General features: G+C 52.4%; 1 protein-coding gene across 4 annotated transcripts in view; it reads right to left on the bottom strand.

Annotated features, from left to right (window-relative positions):
- Window positions 1-18448, bottom strand: part of ZER1 (zyg-11 related cell cycle regulator) — a 33196-nt gene that overhangs the window by 7310 nt on the left and 7438 nt on the right. For 2 of the 4 annotated variants that reach the window (NM_001244486.1, XM_021072684.2), the window contains 11 exon segments: window positions 305-420; window positions 1021-1140; window positions 1304-1345; window positions 2030-2245; window positions 6697-6870; window positions 7111-7257; window positions 7379-7493; window positions 8281-8457; window positions 8777-9213; window positions 9423-9573; window positions 12006-12256. In NM_001244486.1, the coding sequence (NP_001231415.1) occupies window positions 305-420; window positions 1021-1140; window positions 1304-1345; window positions 2030-2245; window positions 6697-6870; window positions 7111-7257; window positions 7379-7493; window positions 8281-8457; window positions 8777-9213; window positions 9423-9573; window positions 12006-12163 (1853 nt within the window). In that variant the 5' untranslated portion in view covers window positions 12164-12256. 4 annotated transcript variants of the gene reach the window in all.

The raw sequence follows: 18448 nt of genomic DNA on the forward strand, positions 1-18448 counted from the left end.
AATCCTGTCCCCCAAGTCCCTCTTCAGATAGTAGCTGCTGGACCTCTACTTGCAAACCAGATGCCAGAGGTACTACTGATTTCTTTACTGCTTAAAATGCCCACCCAGATGACTTCTGAAAGGGATTTGGGGTTGCTTAAGGTCAGATATAGCTATAAGAGGACCATTTAAGAAGGGCTGAAAGGGTAAGAAAGTGCATCATAGAGTGAAGGCAACAATTATAACAGAACAGTTGTTGCAATGAGCACTGACTAGAGCTCTTAGCATCCTGGTAGCCAAGGCAAAAAGAGAAAGAAGTACCAACCTAAAGACACTGATGAACTGGGAAGTCATCAGCTGGGGCCGTAGCTCCTTCACCTCGGCTACGTTCCCCAAGAGTCCCAGCATATTCCGATGCAGTTCCTGCTTCTCTGGGAACTCCTGGCAAAATGAGAGCCATTGGGGCTATATCAATTAGTACTTACTGAGTGTCGGGTGTTGATAACCTAGAAGCTTTATGAACATCTGTCTGGCCATTTCAGCTGGACAAACAGGGGTGCAGTATGCTGCCCTCCTACCTCCCAGTGCCCCTGGGACAGTGCTGGGCACGCCCCACAAGGGGTAAAATGGGGCTCCCTGCCACAAAATCAAAATCAAAATCAAAGGCTGAGATCTAACCTATGAAAGTATGAACGGGACAAACATCTATTTGCCAAAGCTCAAAAGCTTCGTCTAAGGGAATCCTTTTGGAGATCAGGGCAAGAAAACAAAGAATGAATTTTATGATGAACAGACCAGCCCACTGGACAGACTCGGTCCAGCTGAAACCCCCGTGGACCCCAGGGGGACACGGGGCAGTCTGAGGAATCACTGCTGGAAGGACGGGCGGGGTTCTCCTGGGAGGCAGGGTCAGGGCAGAACCCCGGGGCTCCCGTGAGCCGCCATCCTGGGCCGGTGGGCCTGTGGGTTGGCCCCGCTGCCCTTCTGCTGATGGAGTCAGCTGGCGGGGGGCCGAGGGGCGGGTGGGGGAGCTGGCGCCACCTTCAGGCAGTCCAGGAAGAGCTTCATGCCATTGAAGTTGAGGAACATCTCGCAGTTGTCGGGCGTCTCGTCCGTGATGTTCCACAGGGCGCTCCAGGAGAACTCCATCACCTGGTCACACTGAAGGCGGGCAGGGCTCAGCACGGCGCCGCCTGGACGGGCCCCGCAGACTCCCGGCACCCGGTCAGGGGGCCCCCTGACAATGCGGACCTCCCCCCCAGGGGCCAACCCGTGCCCTCAGGCTAGGGGAGGGCCGAGGTGGCTCCATGAAGACTCAACTTACTATCTTGTCCAGCAGCTTCTTCTGGATGAGCTTCAGCATGGTCTGGGGGCAGAGAAGAGAACTTGAGGGGGGCCAGGGCTTCAAGAGCTACCACGTCCCCCCACAACCAAGATGGCAAGAGGAGGCAGCAACTCTACCCTGTGACGACCTCCTGACAAGGCCAAGTCTGCCTATCTACTGGGGAGGCTGCTGGAAGAAGTACACTGCAGAGACCTGGCACTTGGCATCAGGAGGCCTGGGTGCTAGTTCTGGCCCGACCCGGGCCCCGATGTGGCTGCGGGCATGGCCCCAAACGAGAGGAGGAGATCGGATGTGCCTTCCTCATTCTTTCCTTTCTTCAGCAGACATCTATCATCTCCCCAGGGCACACCCAACCCTGTGCTAGGAAGTGATGGAAGGAACAAGCCTGGCAGCTTTCCCTGTGGGGCTCACACCAGCGGGGAAGCCAGCACTAAACACATGATCCCAGGGGTACGATTTAATCCCTGGTGGGAAGACATGCTGGGGGCTCCTGGCCTGGGGAGGCAGGACCTACGTGCTCAACGGGGCTAATGGGAGGGAGGAGGGGCTGGGAGAGGACGACAGAGCCTTCTAGATGGAGCACATCTGCGGGTCCTCGGCATAACTTTCACTGTCAGGAAACTCCTCCCTTGGTCCAGCCTCAATCCACCCTGCGGCAGTGGGGGCGAAGGAGAGAGGGCAGCCCGCATGCACACACGCACGCACCACCACGAAGCCCATCTTGCCCACGGCCTCCTTGTGGTCATTGTCCACCTGGCAGACCAGGGCGTTGCACAGGTGCACGGCGATGCGCTGGATGGACTCGTCCTGCCGCGTGGGGTTGAGGATGCTGAGCAGGAGCTCGTTGACCCGGCGGTACTGGAACTCCAGCTCCTCGGGGATGCTGAAGTTGCACAAGGTCAGGCAGCAGTTCCGCTGGACCTGGGAGGGGCCGGGAGGCAAGGGGAGCACACTCAGGGTCAGACTTGGGAGCGAGACTCCAGGGGCTCCCTAGAGGTCTGAGGTCATCCAGAGCTGTGGTGGTTCAGGAAGGCTTTCTGGAAGAAGAGACTAAAAAAACTAATTTTTAAAAAATATTAAAAAAAAAAAAGGTGAAATGTAACATACAGAAGAGTGCACAAAACCCAAAGGTACAGTTTTATGAATAATTAGAAAGCAAACGAGGTTTTCAACACCATGTGATCACCACCTGGGCCAAGACGCCAGCACCCGCGAGTTTCCTGATGGCTCAGTGGGTTAAGGATCTGGTGGTGTCACTGCTGTGGCTCTGGTTGCTGCTGTGGTGCAGGTTCTCAGTCCCTGGCCAGGGAATTTCTGCATGCCATGGGCACGGCCAAAAAAAAAAAAAAAGACGCTCTAGCATCTTGCTGCTTTTTGCTATACTGTAGGTTTGCAAGATCAACTACGTTGTCATAAATAGCTGAACTGTTCGTGCCCACCCAGGGATTTAAAAAAAAAAAAAAGAAAGGAGCCGAAATGCATTCATGTTCTCCATTTACAGTGCAGAATTCCAGTTTATTTATCTAGTCCACGGCCGGACGTTCAGAAGACACCAGGGTCTGGCTATCTCGGGCAAGGTCCTGTACCTGCATCCCAGTGTCCACGGGTGTGGGCTCCTCTCGGACACCCAGGCGTGGTGTGGAGCGTCTGGGTCACTAGGCGGGCGTGTCTTCAGCTTTACCAGGTAATGAGAGGCTGTTCCCAAGGCAGCTGTACCCGTCTTCATTCCCACCGGCAGCAGTGGAAGAGTTCGAGGCGCTCCACACCTTCAATTTCGCTTTCCGTTATTTAAGTATTTTCATAGTATTCTCAGCACGCTTTTCTCGTAGTTGAATTCCTTCCATCCTTTCTCATTAGATGTTAGAAATCCACCAGACTTCATTACTTACATAAGGTTGTTAACGCTATCCTTTCCCCCACCCCAATATACACATATTCTGTAATTCGAGAAAAAATTTATTTGATTTTATTTGGTCTTTGTTTTGCCTTTTCTAGGGCCGCTCTCGTGGCATATGGAGGTTCCCAGGCTAGAGGTTTAATTGGAGCTGCAGCTGCTGGCCTACACCACAGCCACAGCAACGTGGGATCTGGGCCACATCTGCGACCTACACCACAGCTCACGGCAATGCTGGATCCTTCACCCACTGAGCAAGGCCAGGGATCGAACCTGCAACCTCATGGTTCCTAGACAAATTCGTTAACCACAGCGCCATGACAGGAACTCCAAATAAAATTTATTTTAAATTATAAAAGCAATACTTACTCACTGTAAACAGTGCAAATAATACTATCTGAGCAGAAAGGTAAAGTCCCTCATTTCATTCTTCAGAAGTAATAGCTGTTAAAAGTTTGATCACATCTTTCTAGATTTTTTTTTTCTTTTGCTTTTTAGGGCTGCAACTTAGGCATATGGAGGTTTTCACAGGCTTGGGATCTAATCAGAGCTGCAGCTGCCAGCCTACACTACAGCCGAAGCAACGCAGGATCAGAGCTGTGTCTGCAACCTACGCCACAGCTCATGGCAATGCCAGATCCTTAACCCACTGAGCGAGGCCAGGGATTGAATCTGAGTCCTCATGGATACGAGTCAGATTTGATTTTGCTGCACCACAATGGGAACTCCTTTCTAGGTTTTTTTTTTTTTTTTTTTTGGTGGAGAACATGGGCGATGATCTTTCTAGATTTTTTTTACCATGCAAATAGAAATATATATTTGGGGGAGAGAGGCAAAAAAAGGTTTTATCCATATTGGTCCCAAACTTTGCTTCACTTATCGACATGCAGGGCCAGCCATCCTTTCACGTGAGCATGTCCAGGTTTACCATCAGATCTTATCATGTGGGTTGATCTTACGTTACTTTTCCAGGTCCAGGCCCCTACTGCTAAAGCACTCTGGTGTCCTCTGACTTCTATTTAATCGAAAGGGAAGATGTATAGATATCTTTTGCCTCTGAGAACACTTCTAACTGTGGCACACCCAGGCCAAAAGAGAAATGCAGTTAAGAGTTTTGGCAGGTTCTGCCCGATGCCCTTCGAAGCGGTTGTTACCAGGGGGAAGGGAGAGTGTGCTTCCCTCGCCTTTGTCAATGCTGGATGACATCAAGCTCTCAAGACGAAATGTCATACCTTGTTACTTTCTTTTCTATTCTTTTTGTCTTTTTAAGGCTGCACCCTCAGCATATGGAGGTTCCCAGGCTAGGGTTTGAATCAGAGCTGTAGCCACCAGCCTACACCACAGCCACAGCAATGCCAGATCCTTAATCCACTGAGTGAGGCCAGGGATCGAACCTATGTCCTCATGGATGTGAGTCAGATTCATTTCCTCTGAGCCATGACAGGAACGCCGTATCTTGTTATTTTAATTTTGGTTTCTTTGATAGAGTTGCTTAGTTTGTTTGGGAGTCTTTTTTTGGGGGGGGGTGCGGGGGGGGTGCACGCACCCAGAGCACACAGAAGTTCCTAGGCCAGGGGTTGAATCCGAGCCACAGCAGCAATCTGAGCCACAGCAGTGATAATGCCAGATCCTTAACCCACTGAGCCATGAGGGAACCCCAGCCTTTTCCTTCTTTTCTTTTTTTTTTAAAACAGACACTCCTTTTACCTGATTATAAAATCAATCTCAATGTAGGAAAAAGTTGGTCTGAAGTCTGGAGTTGGGAGTTTCCATGGTGGTGCAGCGGAAACAAATCTGACTAGTATCCCCGAGCGTGCGGGTTCGATGCCTAGCCCTGCTCAGCGGTATTGCCGTGGGCTGTGGTGTAGGCCGCACATGCTGCTCGGATCCCGCATTGCTGTGCCTGTGGCATAGGCTGGCAGCTGCAGCTCTGATTTGACCCCTAGCCTGGGAACTTCCATATGCCTCAGGTGCAGCCCTAAAAGGCAACAAAAAAACAACTCTGGAGTTGGCAGGCCAGGGGAAAGGGGGCCTCCTCATCCTTGAAGGGGCTGGCTGCATTCCCCACCGGAGCCTCGCTAGAGGACAACTTGAGAATACAGGCCAAATGCTTTAAAGATTCACACACCCACGGGTCTACTTTGAGACACATCTCATAAGGACCATCAGTTAAGTGTGGTCACCAAAGCCTTATTCGAAATAGCAAAAAATAAAAAGCAATCGAGGCGTTCTCTTTGTTGGGTCAGTGGGTTAAGGACCCGATGTTGTCTCTGCAAGGATGCAGGTTCAATCCCTGGCCTCGCGTAGTGGGTTAAGGATCAGGCGTTGCTGTATGCTTGGCGTAGGTTGCAGTTGTGGCTCAGCTCCAATGTGGCTGTGGCTGTGGTGCTTCAGCTCCGATGGAGCCCCTGGCCCGGGAACTTCCATGTGCCACAGGTGCCACCGTAAAAAGCACAAACAAAAAAAGCAATCTAAATGTTCAGCTGTGTGGGGCTGACTCAGTAACTACAGCCTGTGTATTTGTGGGGATGAGGCTTGGCCATGGCCTCTGGGCCCCAGCACAGAGTCAGCACCAGGGCAGCCTCTCCCTGGATGTGGACGCTGGGCACTCTGCTGACACCAACAATTAGGAAGCTGAACCGCTAAAACCAACTGCCAGGGGGAGGAGAGCAGGGATTGGAACAACTTTCACTTTCTGGCTCATACATCTCCGTATTACTTGAATTTGTTTTCTAAGCATTAGATACCTCACTTCTTTAATCAGAAAAGACACATTACTTTGAAAACTTTGTTGTAGAAATGTTGGTTGAGCTGAGAGAGATTCACATTCACAAGACACTGTTAAAATGAAACTCCACATTACACCAACAGTACACACACGACGCTCCCTTCACGCAATAAATATGCACAGACTAAAAAGGCAGGACAACAGACGGGGTTAGTGGTGGCTAACTCTGCATGGTGGGGTTATGGGTGCTTTTGTTTATATCTGTAATTATAATTTTTCTCCAGTAAATTTTTTTGTCTTTTTTAGGCCAGGGATCAAACCCACGGCCTCATGGATACTAGTCAGTTTTGTTAACCACTGAGCCACAGCGGGAACTCCTCCAGTAAAATTGTTTTTTTTTTTTTTTTACTATGTTTACAATAAAAGTAGCTATGGAAAAAAAATACCCTGCCCCCCAGCAGAGTGTTACTGGGCCTCAGGGCTGGGCGGTCAGCACGGGCAAAGGCCCAGAGGCAGGACGACAGGGTCCCTGGGGGAGGGGGCAGCAGGCCATGGACTGGCCAGGTTACGTGGGTCTGAGTGCCGGGTCCCAGAGTCGGGGAGCGATGCTGTGGGGCAGGGGGATGGCCCAGAGCCAGCAGAGGGAGCGGGAGAGCAAGCGCGGCGCTGGCGGGACATGGCCAGGCCGGGGTCCAGGGCGAGCAGGAAGGGGGGAGGCTGGGCCAGCGCATGCAGCGGGGAGGGGCTCACCGTCACCTCCTGGTAGGATTCCATGCCATTCAGCACCACCTGGATGACCTGCCGGCGCAGCTTGACGCTCTGCTCTGAGCGGTACTCGGAGTTGGTCAGGTAGAAGAGGGCGGCGCTGCCTGTCACCTGAATGTTCTTGTCGTACTTGTGGCACTTGAGGGCCGTGATGACCAGCTGTTCAAGGACAGAAGAAGGGCCGGGGTGGGCCAGCCCTGTCGAGGTTGTGCCGGGACAGCTCCTCTGGGGCAGGGCTCACCCCCAGAAGCTGAGGCTGGGGAGCGGGAACGGGGGACAGGCCATGGTTCGGGGCAAAGTAGGTGCTGCGCGGTGGGGCTGGGCTCGGGAAGTAGGACGCCGGGGCCCCGAGGTGGCGGAGGGGGCAGGGGGAGGGAACGGCGGGAGGGGAAGGCTGACCTTCAGGGCCCGGAGAAGCTGGTTGCAGCGTTCGATGCGTGCGATGTCGAAAAGCAGGTTGATGGCCCGTGAGGTGATCTCCGGCCTGTGCTCCGTGTAGGCCTCGATGGCGTTCAGCACCTGCTCCTCATTTTTGTCGCCGCTCACCTGGAGGTGGAACATGCTCAGAACATCCCGGAGCAGGGGGGACCCACCGCCTCTAGCCCCGGGCCAGCCCTCCCCCTCCCATCGTCGGGGCCCTGGTCCCCCCCGCCCCCCGCCGCCCCACCTTGTAGGCCGGGATGTGCGTGAGGCGGCACAGGGAGGTCTCAAAGAGCCCGAGGAACTGCAGTGGCCTCTTCAGAGCCCGGAAAGGCATGATGCTGCTCTTGGAAGGCTCGATGCTGAGGGAAGAGCGTGCAGGGGTCAGTGGCCTGGGGCCTAGGGCTGCCCTGGGTTCAGTGCAAAGGAGGGCCTCTCCCTGGGGAGGGCAAGGCATTTCCTTGGGTCCCTCGGCTACACCCTCCAACCTTGCCTTTTTTCTCAAGGGCAGGGGACTGACACGGACCCCCAGCTCTTGATGGAAGGGAGACACGTTACACTGCAGAACCCGTGGGACGGGAGATACTGTTGCAGCCATCTCTGGAAAGTCCTGCCTGCCATTCTAACGAGGATGTGTCACCACCCTCGGGAAGGGGAGTGCCTGTCAACCAAACCCTGCTCCAGTCCACCATCAGCTGCATGGGTTCAGTTCAGATCTCTCAACCAGTAACCTGGAGACCAGCCTAACTGGTTCCTTCCTACCGGCCTCACCCTAACACCACCACACCATCTCCAGCCAGTCTGAGTGCTGTAATTTCCCAGTCACTCCTGGGGCTTGTACCCCCTGCCTTTGCACATGCTGTTCCCTCTGCTAAAACACCCTTCCTCTGGCAAACTCACAATGAGCTTTTGGCACAGCCTGGAAGCCATTCTCCCTCCTTCCTGATCCTTAGGGCAACCCCAGAGCTCTTTGCTTCCCCTACCGCAGCCCCACTAACGACTTGTCTGGCCCCACTAGCTCATATGGACTCGAGGGGGCCTGATTCGGTTCTTTATCTCTGGCGCCCAGCCTGGCACGTGCCAGAGGGGCCCGCGGCCGATGCTTGTTGAGTGACACCCCGAGAGCACCCAAGACAGGCGGGGCCCCACCTGGTCTGTCCCGCCTCCTCGTCCATCTTGGAGATGCTGCAGTTCTCCAGGATCATGTGGCCAGAGATGTCCAGGGACATCAGGTTCCCCAGCTTCTGCACAAAGAGGCTCAGCACCTTGCGGGTCAGCTTGAACTTGTAGTAGCTGGAGAGGCGGTCTCGGGAGATGTCCAGGTGTCTGGAGATTGGGGTGGGGGACACACATCAGGAGCTGGACACAGAAGTGGGGGGCTGCCGCGTAGACCCCTGCTGCTTCAGTCCGTGGCAGGGGAGGGCTCACTCCGGCTATAAACGCTCCAGGGTGTTCTGAGAAAAACCTATTGGGACCCAGTGCCCTGAACAGCCCGGCTCCAGCCTAGACGGTGGGTTTAAGAAGGGGAACTGTGTCTTCCGTCCCCATCTTCTGCCTGGCCGGGGGCTCAGGAACCTTCTGGGACGGCCCGCCCCCGCCTCCCCGCCCGCCCCAGCGCGCACGCGCAGGGCCGCCGCCGGCTCACCGCAGCTTGTGCAGCTGGACGATGACGCGGATGTGGTCGTCGGACAGGTCCATGTTGTAGAGCACAAGCGACACCAGGCTGTCCTTCCACTGGGTCAGGAAGGCCGCGTCGCTCGTCTGAATGCCCGACAGGTCCAAGGCGGCCAGCGAGTGCAGCGGCCGCAGCAGGGACTCCACGGGGACCCCGTCGATCATGCGGCCCAAGTTGAGGAAGCGCAGGCGGCTAAAGCCCTCGAAGGTGAAGTCCTTGACCAGCACCTGGCACGTGGGGTTGACGAGGCACTCGTCTTCACAGCCGCCCGGGTTCTCTTCCTCGTAGAAGATGTTGGCGCAGCCGAAGAGGCTCAGGGACACCAGGGTGTGGCTGAAGCTCCTGAGCGTCTGCAGGCTCTTGGCGGACAGCTTCTCACAGTTGGTCAGGTACAGCTCCACCAGGTCCTGGCGGCGGGCACAGCCCCGTCATCACCTATGTCCCCACCCCCGGCCCCGGGCCAAAGGCTGGGCCCCGGGCCGGAGCTGGGCTTGGGGAGGGGGCCACACAACAGAAGAGCCCTGGAGGGGCCTCGGGATCCCTGTGCCAGTCGCCGTGTGACCGTCTCGGGGCAGCCTCACCTCAGCCATCCCGGTGCCTGGTGACTGCATCTCACCTGCTTGCGGATGGCTTCCAGGTCCTGGTCCTGCACCAGGTCCTCTCGGAGGTGGATACGGGTGAGGCGGGTGCTGCGGGGGTCCGAGAAGAGGCTGAAGAAGCTCTCGTGGGGCTCAAAGTTGCAGGCGGCATTGACCAGCTCCACATACCTGGGAGGGAGGAAGCCTGGCTCAGGGCAGGGCCCTCACCTTCCCTTGGAGGCCCAGCACTCCCTGCCTCTGAAGCCTTCTCTGACCATCCGGCGTCACCCTCCGTCTGCTCCTCATAGAACCTGGCTGGATCCTGACTACCCTACAGGTGAGATTAGGGTGGCCCTAGGAACCAGGAGCCCAAAGGCAGACCAACTGGCGATGAAGGGGCCTCTTTTTTTTCTTTTTCTTTTCTCCTTTTTGGCCACACCTGCGGCATGTGGATGCTCCTAGGCCAGGGACTGAACCCCTGAACCACAGCCTTGACCTGAGCCACAGGGGTGACAACGCTGGATCCTTAACCCACTGCACCATGATGGAACTTCCTTAAGAGGTATCTCATCAGTGGCAAATCCCAAGCATCTTCCACCCAAACTGTAGACACTTCCTTAACAAATACACACGTCCAAGGAGTTCCTGTTGTGGCACAGTGGAAATGAATCCAACTAGTAACCATGAGGTTACGGGTTTGATCCCTGGTCTCGCTCAGTGGGTTAAGAATCCAGCATTGCCACGAGCTGTGGTGTAAGTCACAGATGCAGCTCGTATCTGGCATTGCTGTGGCTGCGGTTGTGGCCTAGGCCGGTGGCTGTAGCTCCAATTCAAACCCTAACCTGGGAACTTCCATATGCCGCGAGTGCGGTCCTGAAAAGTTAAAAAAAAAAACACACACACAGACACACACACCTGTCCACACTCCTCATTTTTTTTTTTTTTCTTATGGCCACATGTGCAGCATATGGAAGTTCCAGGTTCAGGGTTGAATTGCTGCTGGCCTATACCAGAGCCACAGCAAGGCCAGATCTGAGCTGCATCACTGACCTTCACCACAGCTCACAGCAACACTAGATCTACTGAGCAAGGCCAGCGGCCAGCGATTGAAACTGAATACTCATCAACACTATGTTGGGTTCTTTTTTTTTTTTTTTTTTAAATCTGTTAGCTTTTATTTTATTTCTTTTCTTTATTTTATTTTATTTTTTTGGTCTTTTCTAGGGCCACACCTGTGGTGGGAACCTGAGGTTCCCAGGCTAGGGGTCCAATCAGAGCAACAGCTGATGACAGCAACATCAGATCCAAGCTGAGTCTGCGACCTACACCACAGCTCACGGCAATGCTGGATCCTTAACCCACTGAGTGAGGCCAGGGATCGAACCTGCAACCTCATGCTTCCTAGTCGGGTTCGTTAACCACTGAGCCACAATGGGAACTCCTCATCTTTAAGCCACCTTCTGGTTCATTGATCAGTCCCTCCCAGGATCCTTTCCAACAAGAAGACTGAGCTGAGGGATTTGGAGTTCTCAGCTGGGTACAGGGCCAGCATGCAAGAAAACTGTTGAGATGCCAGCTGATATAAGGATCCTGACCTGGTGGAAAAGGCTGTGGAACCAAACACTCTGGAATTGAAATCTGGGCTTGGCTGTTCACACTACCTGGGCAACTTCACACAAGTTAAGCCGACTTTCCCAGACCTCACTTTCTTTATCTGTAAAATGGACACAACTCTGATCTGCAGTGTGTCCAACCTAGTGCCTGACCCACATTAGAGGATCAGAATAATGACAAGTTGGGCTTTCAAGTCACACACAGGTTCCCGCTTTTTTTAAATCTCCTTTTTACGGCTGCACCTGCGGCACATGGAAACTTCTGGGCTAGGGGTCAAATTGGAGCCGCAGCTGCAGGCCTATACCACAGCCATAGCAAGACGGGATTCAAACCATATCTGCAAACTACACTGTAGCTTGCAACAATGCCAGATTCTTAACCCACTGAGGCCAGGGATCAAACCTGCATCCTCACAGGTTCTTAACCCACTAAGCCACAAAGGGAACGCTGAGGTTTCCACTTTTATATGCACCTGTTTGACCTAGCAATTTCCTGTTGGGCACTTGGACTAATTCCCAGAAGTCAGGCTCCATCCTGCTAGGAGTCTCTCTTCATGGGGTGTCACTTGGAGGAACCACATAGAGAGTTTCTGAACAATTTGATCCGCTCATGCCTCCATTATTCTGGCACTGGGATGTAAGCCTGTATGGGTTCAGGTTCACACACAGACATGTTCATAGGTGTGTGCATGCATGTGAGCACACACACACACACAGAGCACACAACCCCTTCATTTATATTACATAAGAGGTTTCTACAACCTCTCATAGGTGTCACACAAACATGCAGTTTCACACTCAAACCTCCCTGTGCTGCAGAAGCCCACGTGTGTACACACATGGTCTTTCCAGTGATACAACTTCACGGTTACGGAGATGCTGGTGTTATCCTGTGCCCAGGATCCCACATGCGTGCACACCCCCACACAGTGCACACCCGATGCTCCCAATCTCCACACACACTCAGGCTGACAGCCTGCCCCTGCCCCGAGCCCCGGGCCTGCTCACTCATTGACGAGCCGGTCACAGATCTCGCTGGGCAGGAAGATGTCTGGATGCAGCCGCAGGGTCTCCTTGTCCAGCAGGTAGCCCAGGGTGCCGTCCAGGTTGCGCAGGCAGAAGTCGGTGCAGAGGGCCATCAGGGACTCGGGGGTGTCGGACGCCATGCTGGGAGCAGGCAGTGGGCCACTCCGGGACAGGGGCCCCCAGGGGCAACGGTGCCTCTGCAACACTCACAGGATCATTGGCAGAGCCACAGCCTGGGGAACAGGGAAGAGGCAAAGTGAGCCACGCACATGGGCCAGAGCCACCATGTGCCCGAGGTTCCCTCTCCGAGTAGTCAAACCGAGGCCCTGGATGGCACGTGCACAACGGCAGCTTATGGGGTCAGGGCCTGGGACTCCTGGCACCTCCCTTCCCTGCCCTGCCCGGCTGTGCTGCTGTCGCTGCGTGATTCGACCTGCAGAGAGAAGGGGGCCTTGTCTACGCATTTCCAGGCCTTTCCAGTGCCTGTGGGCTTAGTGTGCCCTGGGGACCCGGTGCCTGGGCTTTCGTTAACAGCTGCACTGGGGTATCTGTTGCTCTCTAGCCTCATCTGTAGCCGTCGCTGTCTGAACACTTAGTGCCAGGGCTCTACAGATTGTCATCACCAAATCTCACTGTATCTGGTTAAGAATGAAGGTTCCTCCCGAGAGAAATGAAAATACACATCCACATAAAAGTTGTACATTAATGTTCATAGCACTATCATTTCTTTTTCTTTTTCTGCCGGCCTACACCACGGCCACTGCAACGCCAGATCCTTAACTCACTGAGCAAGGCCAGGGATCAAACCCGTGTCCTCACGGATACTAGTCAGGTTAGTTAACAGTGAGCTACTACACGTACTCCCATCAGTATTATGTCTCTCTCTTTCTATATATATGTGTATACATATATTGTGTGTGTGTCTATATATGTGTGTGTGTGTGTGTGTGTGTGTGTGTGTATATATATTTTTTTTTTTTTTTTTTTTAAGGCCTGCACCCATAGCATATGGAGGTTCCCAGGCTAGGGGTCTAATTGGAGCTGCAGCTGCCGGCCTACACCACAGCCATGGCAATGCAGGATCTGAGCTGCGTCTGCAACCTACACCACAGCTCACAGCAACGCCAGATCCTTAACCCACTGAGCAAGGCCGGGATTGACTTGCATCCTCATGGATGCTAGTCGGATTCGTTTCCGCTGAGCCATATCAGGAATTCCAGTATTATTTCTAATAGCCCCAAATGGAAATAATTCAAATGTCCAACAACTGATGAATAGATTTGACCCCTAGCCTGGGAACTTCCATATGCTACAGGTGTGGCCCTAAAAAGACAAAACAAAAATTGTTAACTTTAATTGTTAAAGTTAACAATTAAAAAAAAAAAGAAAAAAAAAAGAGTTCCCGTCATGGCTCAGCGGAAAAGAATCTGACTAGCATCCTTGAGGACGCGGGTTCAATCCCTGGTCTCGTTCAGTGGGTTAAGCATCTGGCATTGCCGTGAGCTGTGGTGTAGGTCACAGATGCGGCTTGGATCCTGTGTTGCTGTGCCTCTGGTGTAGGCTGGCAGCTATAGCTCTGATTCGCCCCCTAGCCTGGGAACCTCCATATGCTGTGGGTGTGGCCCTAAAAAGACAAAAAAAAAATTTTTAATAAAAAAAACACACATTAGTGAATATAACAAAAAAGAAGCAGACTCACAGATACAGAAATAAACTATAGAGGAAAGAGGGAGGGGCACGACAGTGTGGGGAATTAAAAGGTACAATTATTATATTCGAAAGAAATAATCTGTAAGGATGCAACACAGGGAATAAAGCCAATATTTTATAATAACTAGAAACGGAATGTAACCTTTAAAAACTTTGAACCACTATGTTGTTCACCTGTAACTTATATAATATTATACATCGATACCTCAATTAAAACAAGTGAAGGAGTTTCTGTTGTGGCATGAATCCGACTAGGAACCATGAGGTTGCAGGTCTGATCCCTGCCCTTGCTCCGTGGGTTAAGGATCCGGCGTTGCCGTGAGCTGTGGTGTAGGTTGCAGACATGGCTTGGATGCCGAGTTGCTGTGGCTCTGGCGTAGGCTGGTGGCTACAGCTCTGATTCGAACCCCTAGCCTGGGAACCTCCATATGCAGTGGGAGCGGCCCTCAAAAGGCAACAAGACCAAAAAAAAAAAAAAAAAAATGAAGTCTCCTAGTATTTAAGGACCTTGAGGTAAAGATTTCTTAAGTAGGACTCACAAGGGAAAAATGATAAACTGATCTGCAATGACGTGAAGAGCCTTCATTCATCAGACACAAACCCAGGCCAGGGACCGCACCCGTGCCATGGCAGCACCTGAGGCCACTGCAGTGACAAGGCCAGATACGTAACCCGCTGCACCACAGAACATCCATACACAAAAATTAATTTGAGATGGACCACAGACCTGTATGTGCAAGGCAAAAAAGTAGGCTTCTAAAAGAAAACATAGGAGTATATCTGTTTGTTTTTGTTTTTAGGGCTGCACCCGTGGCGCATGGAAATTCCCAGGCTAGGGGTCGAACTGGAGCTGTAGCCACAGGCCTACACCACAGTCACGGCAATGTCTGATCCGAGCCGCGTCTGCGACCTACACCACAGCTCACAGCAACGCCAGATCCTTAACCCACTGAGTGGGGCCAAGGATTGAACCTGAATCCTCGTGGATACTAGTCGGATTAGTTACCACTGAGCCACGATGGGAATTCTGGAAGTATACCTTTATGACCTCAGGGTAGGCAAAAATGTCTTAACTAGGTCACCAAAAAAAACCATAAAGAGGAATTGAGAAATTGGACTGCCTCAAAATGTTAGACTCTCTTCATCAAAAGGTACCACTAACAAAGAGAAAGGGCCAGCCGCCGACTGGAAGATGGTTCCAATAATATATCCAATACGGGACTCCTTTTCAGAATATATATATAAACAACTTCTAGAGATCAGGACATAGCATCCAATGAAAAAACAGGCCAAGGATGTGAAGAGACGTTTCATAAAGGATGAGGCAGCAATAAACATAAGGGAAAGGGTTCAGCTCCACCAGTATCAGCAAAACCACAATGAGAGGCCATTCTGCTCCCACTGGAACGGCTCCACTGGCAAGAATTCGGGCAGGCCTTCCCTTCATGGCGCAGTGGAAACAAATCCGACTAGGAACCATGAGGTTGCAGGTTCAATCCCTGGCCTTGCTCAGTGGGTTAAGGATCCGCGATGCCGTGAGCTGTGGTGTAGATGGCAGACGGGGCTCGGATGCCACATGGCTGTGGCTGTGGCGTAGGCCGGCAGGTGTAGCTCTGATTCGACCCCTAGCCTGGGAACCTCCATGTGCCCGGAAGTTCCCCGCTGTGGCTCAGCAGGTTTAAGAACCCGATATAGTGTCCTCAAGGTGTGGGTTGGATCCCTGGCCTCACTCAGTGGGTTAAGGATCCAGAGTTGCTGAAGCTGCAGAGTAGGCTGTAGATGAGGCTTGGATCTGGTGTTGCTGTAGGCCAGCAGCTGCAGCTCCAATTCGACTCCTAGCCTAGGAACTTCCACATGCTGCAGGTGCGGCCATGAAAAAAAACAAACAACAATGACGACAAAAACAGAACTAGAATGTCCCCCGCCCAGAGAATGAACATGCAGTCCATACACCAATGAAACACCACACAGCAATGGGATCGCACGGCCTCTCGACAGCTTGGTGGAACCTAACGTTTAGTGAAAGGAGCCAGACGCTGAAGAGTGTATACTCATGTTACCACCTCAAGTTAAAAAACGGGAAAATCTTAGGAGTCCCCACTGTGGCTCAGCGGGTTATGAATCCGACTATTATCCATGAGGATGAGGGTTCGATCCCTGGCCTAGTTCAGTGGGTTAAGGATCCGGCGTTGTTGTGAGCTGTGGTGGAGGTCACAGACGTGACTTTGGATCCTGTGTTGCTGTGGCTGTGGTGTAGGCTGGCAGCGACAGCTCCGATTTCAACCCCTAGCCTGGGGACTTCCACCTGCCTCGGATGCGACCCTAAAAAGCAAAAAAGCAAAAAACAAACAAACAAAAAACCCCCAGGGAATCTAATCTGTGGTGGCAGAAGTCAGGACTGTGGTTGCTTTGGGGGTTTGGTGGGGTGCTGGGAGGCGTCTAGTCCCTTATCTGAGGGCTGGGCATGTAGGTGTGTGCACTCTGTGAATATTTGATCAGGGAGCTGTGTCTCATGACGTGTGCACTTTTTAAAATGTATGTTGTACAAATGCTGGAGAGGGTGTGGAGAAAAAGAAACCCTAGTACACTGTTGGTGGGATTGTAAATTGGTGCAACCACTGTGGAAAGCAGGATGGAGATTCCTCAGAAAACTAAACATAGAACTACCATTGGATCCAGCAATCCCACTCCTGGGCATCTATCCAGAGAAAACCACGACTCGCAAAGACACATGTACTCCAATGTTCATTGCAGCACTATTTACAATAGCCAAAACGTGGAAACAACCTAAATGTCCATCGACAGAGGAGTGGACCCAGAAGATGTGGTACATATACTCAATGGAATATTACTCAGCCATTAAAAGGAATGAAATACCAGCATTTTTAGCAACATGGATGGACCTGGAAACTATCATGCTAAGTGAAGTCAGCCATCCAATGAGACACCAACATCCAATGCTTTCACTGACATGTGGAATCTGAAAAAAGGACAGACTGAACTTCTTTGCAGAACAGATGCTGACTCACAGACATTGAAAAACTTATGGTCTCCAGAGGAGACAGTTTGGGGGGCGGGGGATGTGCCTGGGCTGTGGGATGGAAATCCTGTGAAATCAGATTGTTATGATCATTATACAACGACAGATGTGATAAATTCATTTGAGTAATAAAAAAAAATGGAAAAAAAATGTATGTTGTAATCCAACCAAAAGTTAAGAAAACGGCCTGGACCCCAAAGCGGTCCACCTTCAGAAGGGTTCGGGGTTCAGCTAACTGATGCTGACAGAGGATGAAGACTGAACCTTCACAGGCAAGTTGGGTGAATGAGATGGAACATGGTCAACCATTTATAGACCCAAGGACAGTCAGGAATTAGTCCTAAACCATTTTCCTAACACAGCCGACATCAGAAAGGTGAAAAAAATAGGCCAAATGAATCTAGAAGTCAGGGTAGTGAGTGCCTTGGCTGAGAGGCAGTAATTAGAAAGTTCACCTGTGGAAATTCATCAAACTGCTCACGCCTTGGGGGCCTTTTCTTGTCTATATTATCCTTCAATGGTGGGGTTTTTTTGAGTAAAGGCTCTGTGGTTAGACAGGTTTGTTTCAACCCAGGTCCACAGTTTGCTGGTAAATTATTTAACTTCTTTGGACCTCAGTTTCCTCATCCAGAAAATGGGGGACAGCAATTCCCCATTTTGTCTCAGGCTTGACACAACTAAGCGCACGACAAGTGGTGATTATGAACCCATCTTACAGATGAGGAAACTCAAGCTCAGAGAGAGGGGCTATTTTGTGCGAACTGGGAGATGGACCGCGTCCCTTGGAGGGTTCTGAAGGCAGAGGCTAGGGCCCAGCACTGCCCCTGGCCTCTCAGAGCCTCCGTGTCCACATCTGAGCCTCCCAGGCTGCGCAGGGAACTGAGTGGGCAGCCACGGGACACCGTGCCCTCTGGAATTGCCAGCTCTAAGTCCTGGCACCACCACACGCCGGAGACCACGCTCTGAGAGCTCTGAGGTCAGGCCAACCCAGCCTGAAGTCTCAAGGCTGCTGCTTGAGAGCCGGCGAGCATGGGCCTGTGTCTGCACCTCTCTGTGCCTCAGTTCCTTCTCTAAAATAGAGAACGCCGTGTGCAGACTGCACAGAACCACACAGAAAGGGCTTAGCACACAGCCTGGCGCACGGAAACTGCGCAGTAAGAGGCAGCTTTCAACGTCATCGTCCCCTCCTCCCACCTCTCCTGCCCTGGTCCACAGAGCAGGGCTGTTCTTGCCCAGCTCCCAGGCCTTGCCCCGCAGGCCGCCAGCTGTCCCGCTGGAAAAGCACGATAAACTGGCCGCCTGGGCCCTGGACAGGCCTCCCTTTGCCTCCACTCACTTTCAGATCTTCAAGAGCGCAGCGGCCTCTCTGGCCTGGGAAGCTGGACCCAGAGGGGACACCACCCTGCTGCTGGAAACCACTGAGTCCAGTCTCTTCAAGCGGCCACTCCAAGCCTCCAGAATTAGAACCAGCCCTGCAGCTAGTCCTGCCCGCTGCCTCCCTGTTCCAGCCAAACAAGCCTCCTTCGTTGTACTGGCAACCGGCCAGAAAGCCCAAGGTCACCTTCTGACCTTTGCTCAGTCTATTTTCTTTTCTTTCAACATCCAAATTCAACTAATGATTCCCCTTGCTACTTGGAAAACTGCTTCCACCCCCACTCCAACGCATTCGTGTCTC

Source organism: Sus scrofa, chromosome 1 (genome assembly GCF_054392235.1).
Source record: "Sus scrofa isolate SSC_HxYL_T2T_F1_AM1 chromosome 1, Sscrofa_HxYL_maternal_Yorkshire_Landrace_v2.0, whole genome shotgun sequence".
Taxonomy (NCBI): domain Eukaryota; kingdom Metazoa; phylum Chordata; class Mammalia; order Artiodactyla; family Suidae; genus Sus; species Sus scrofa.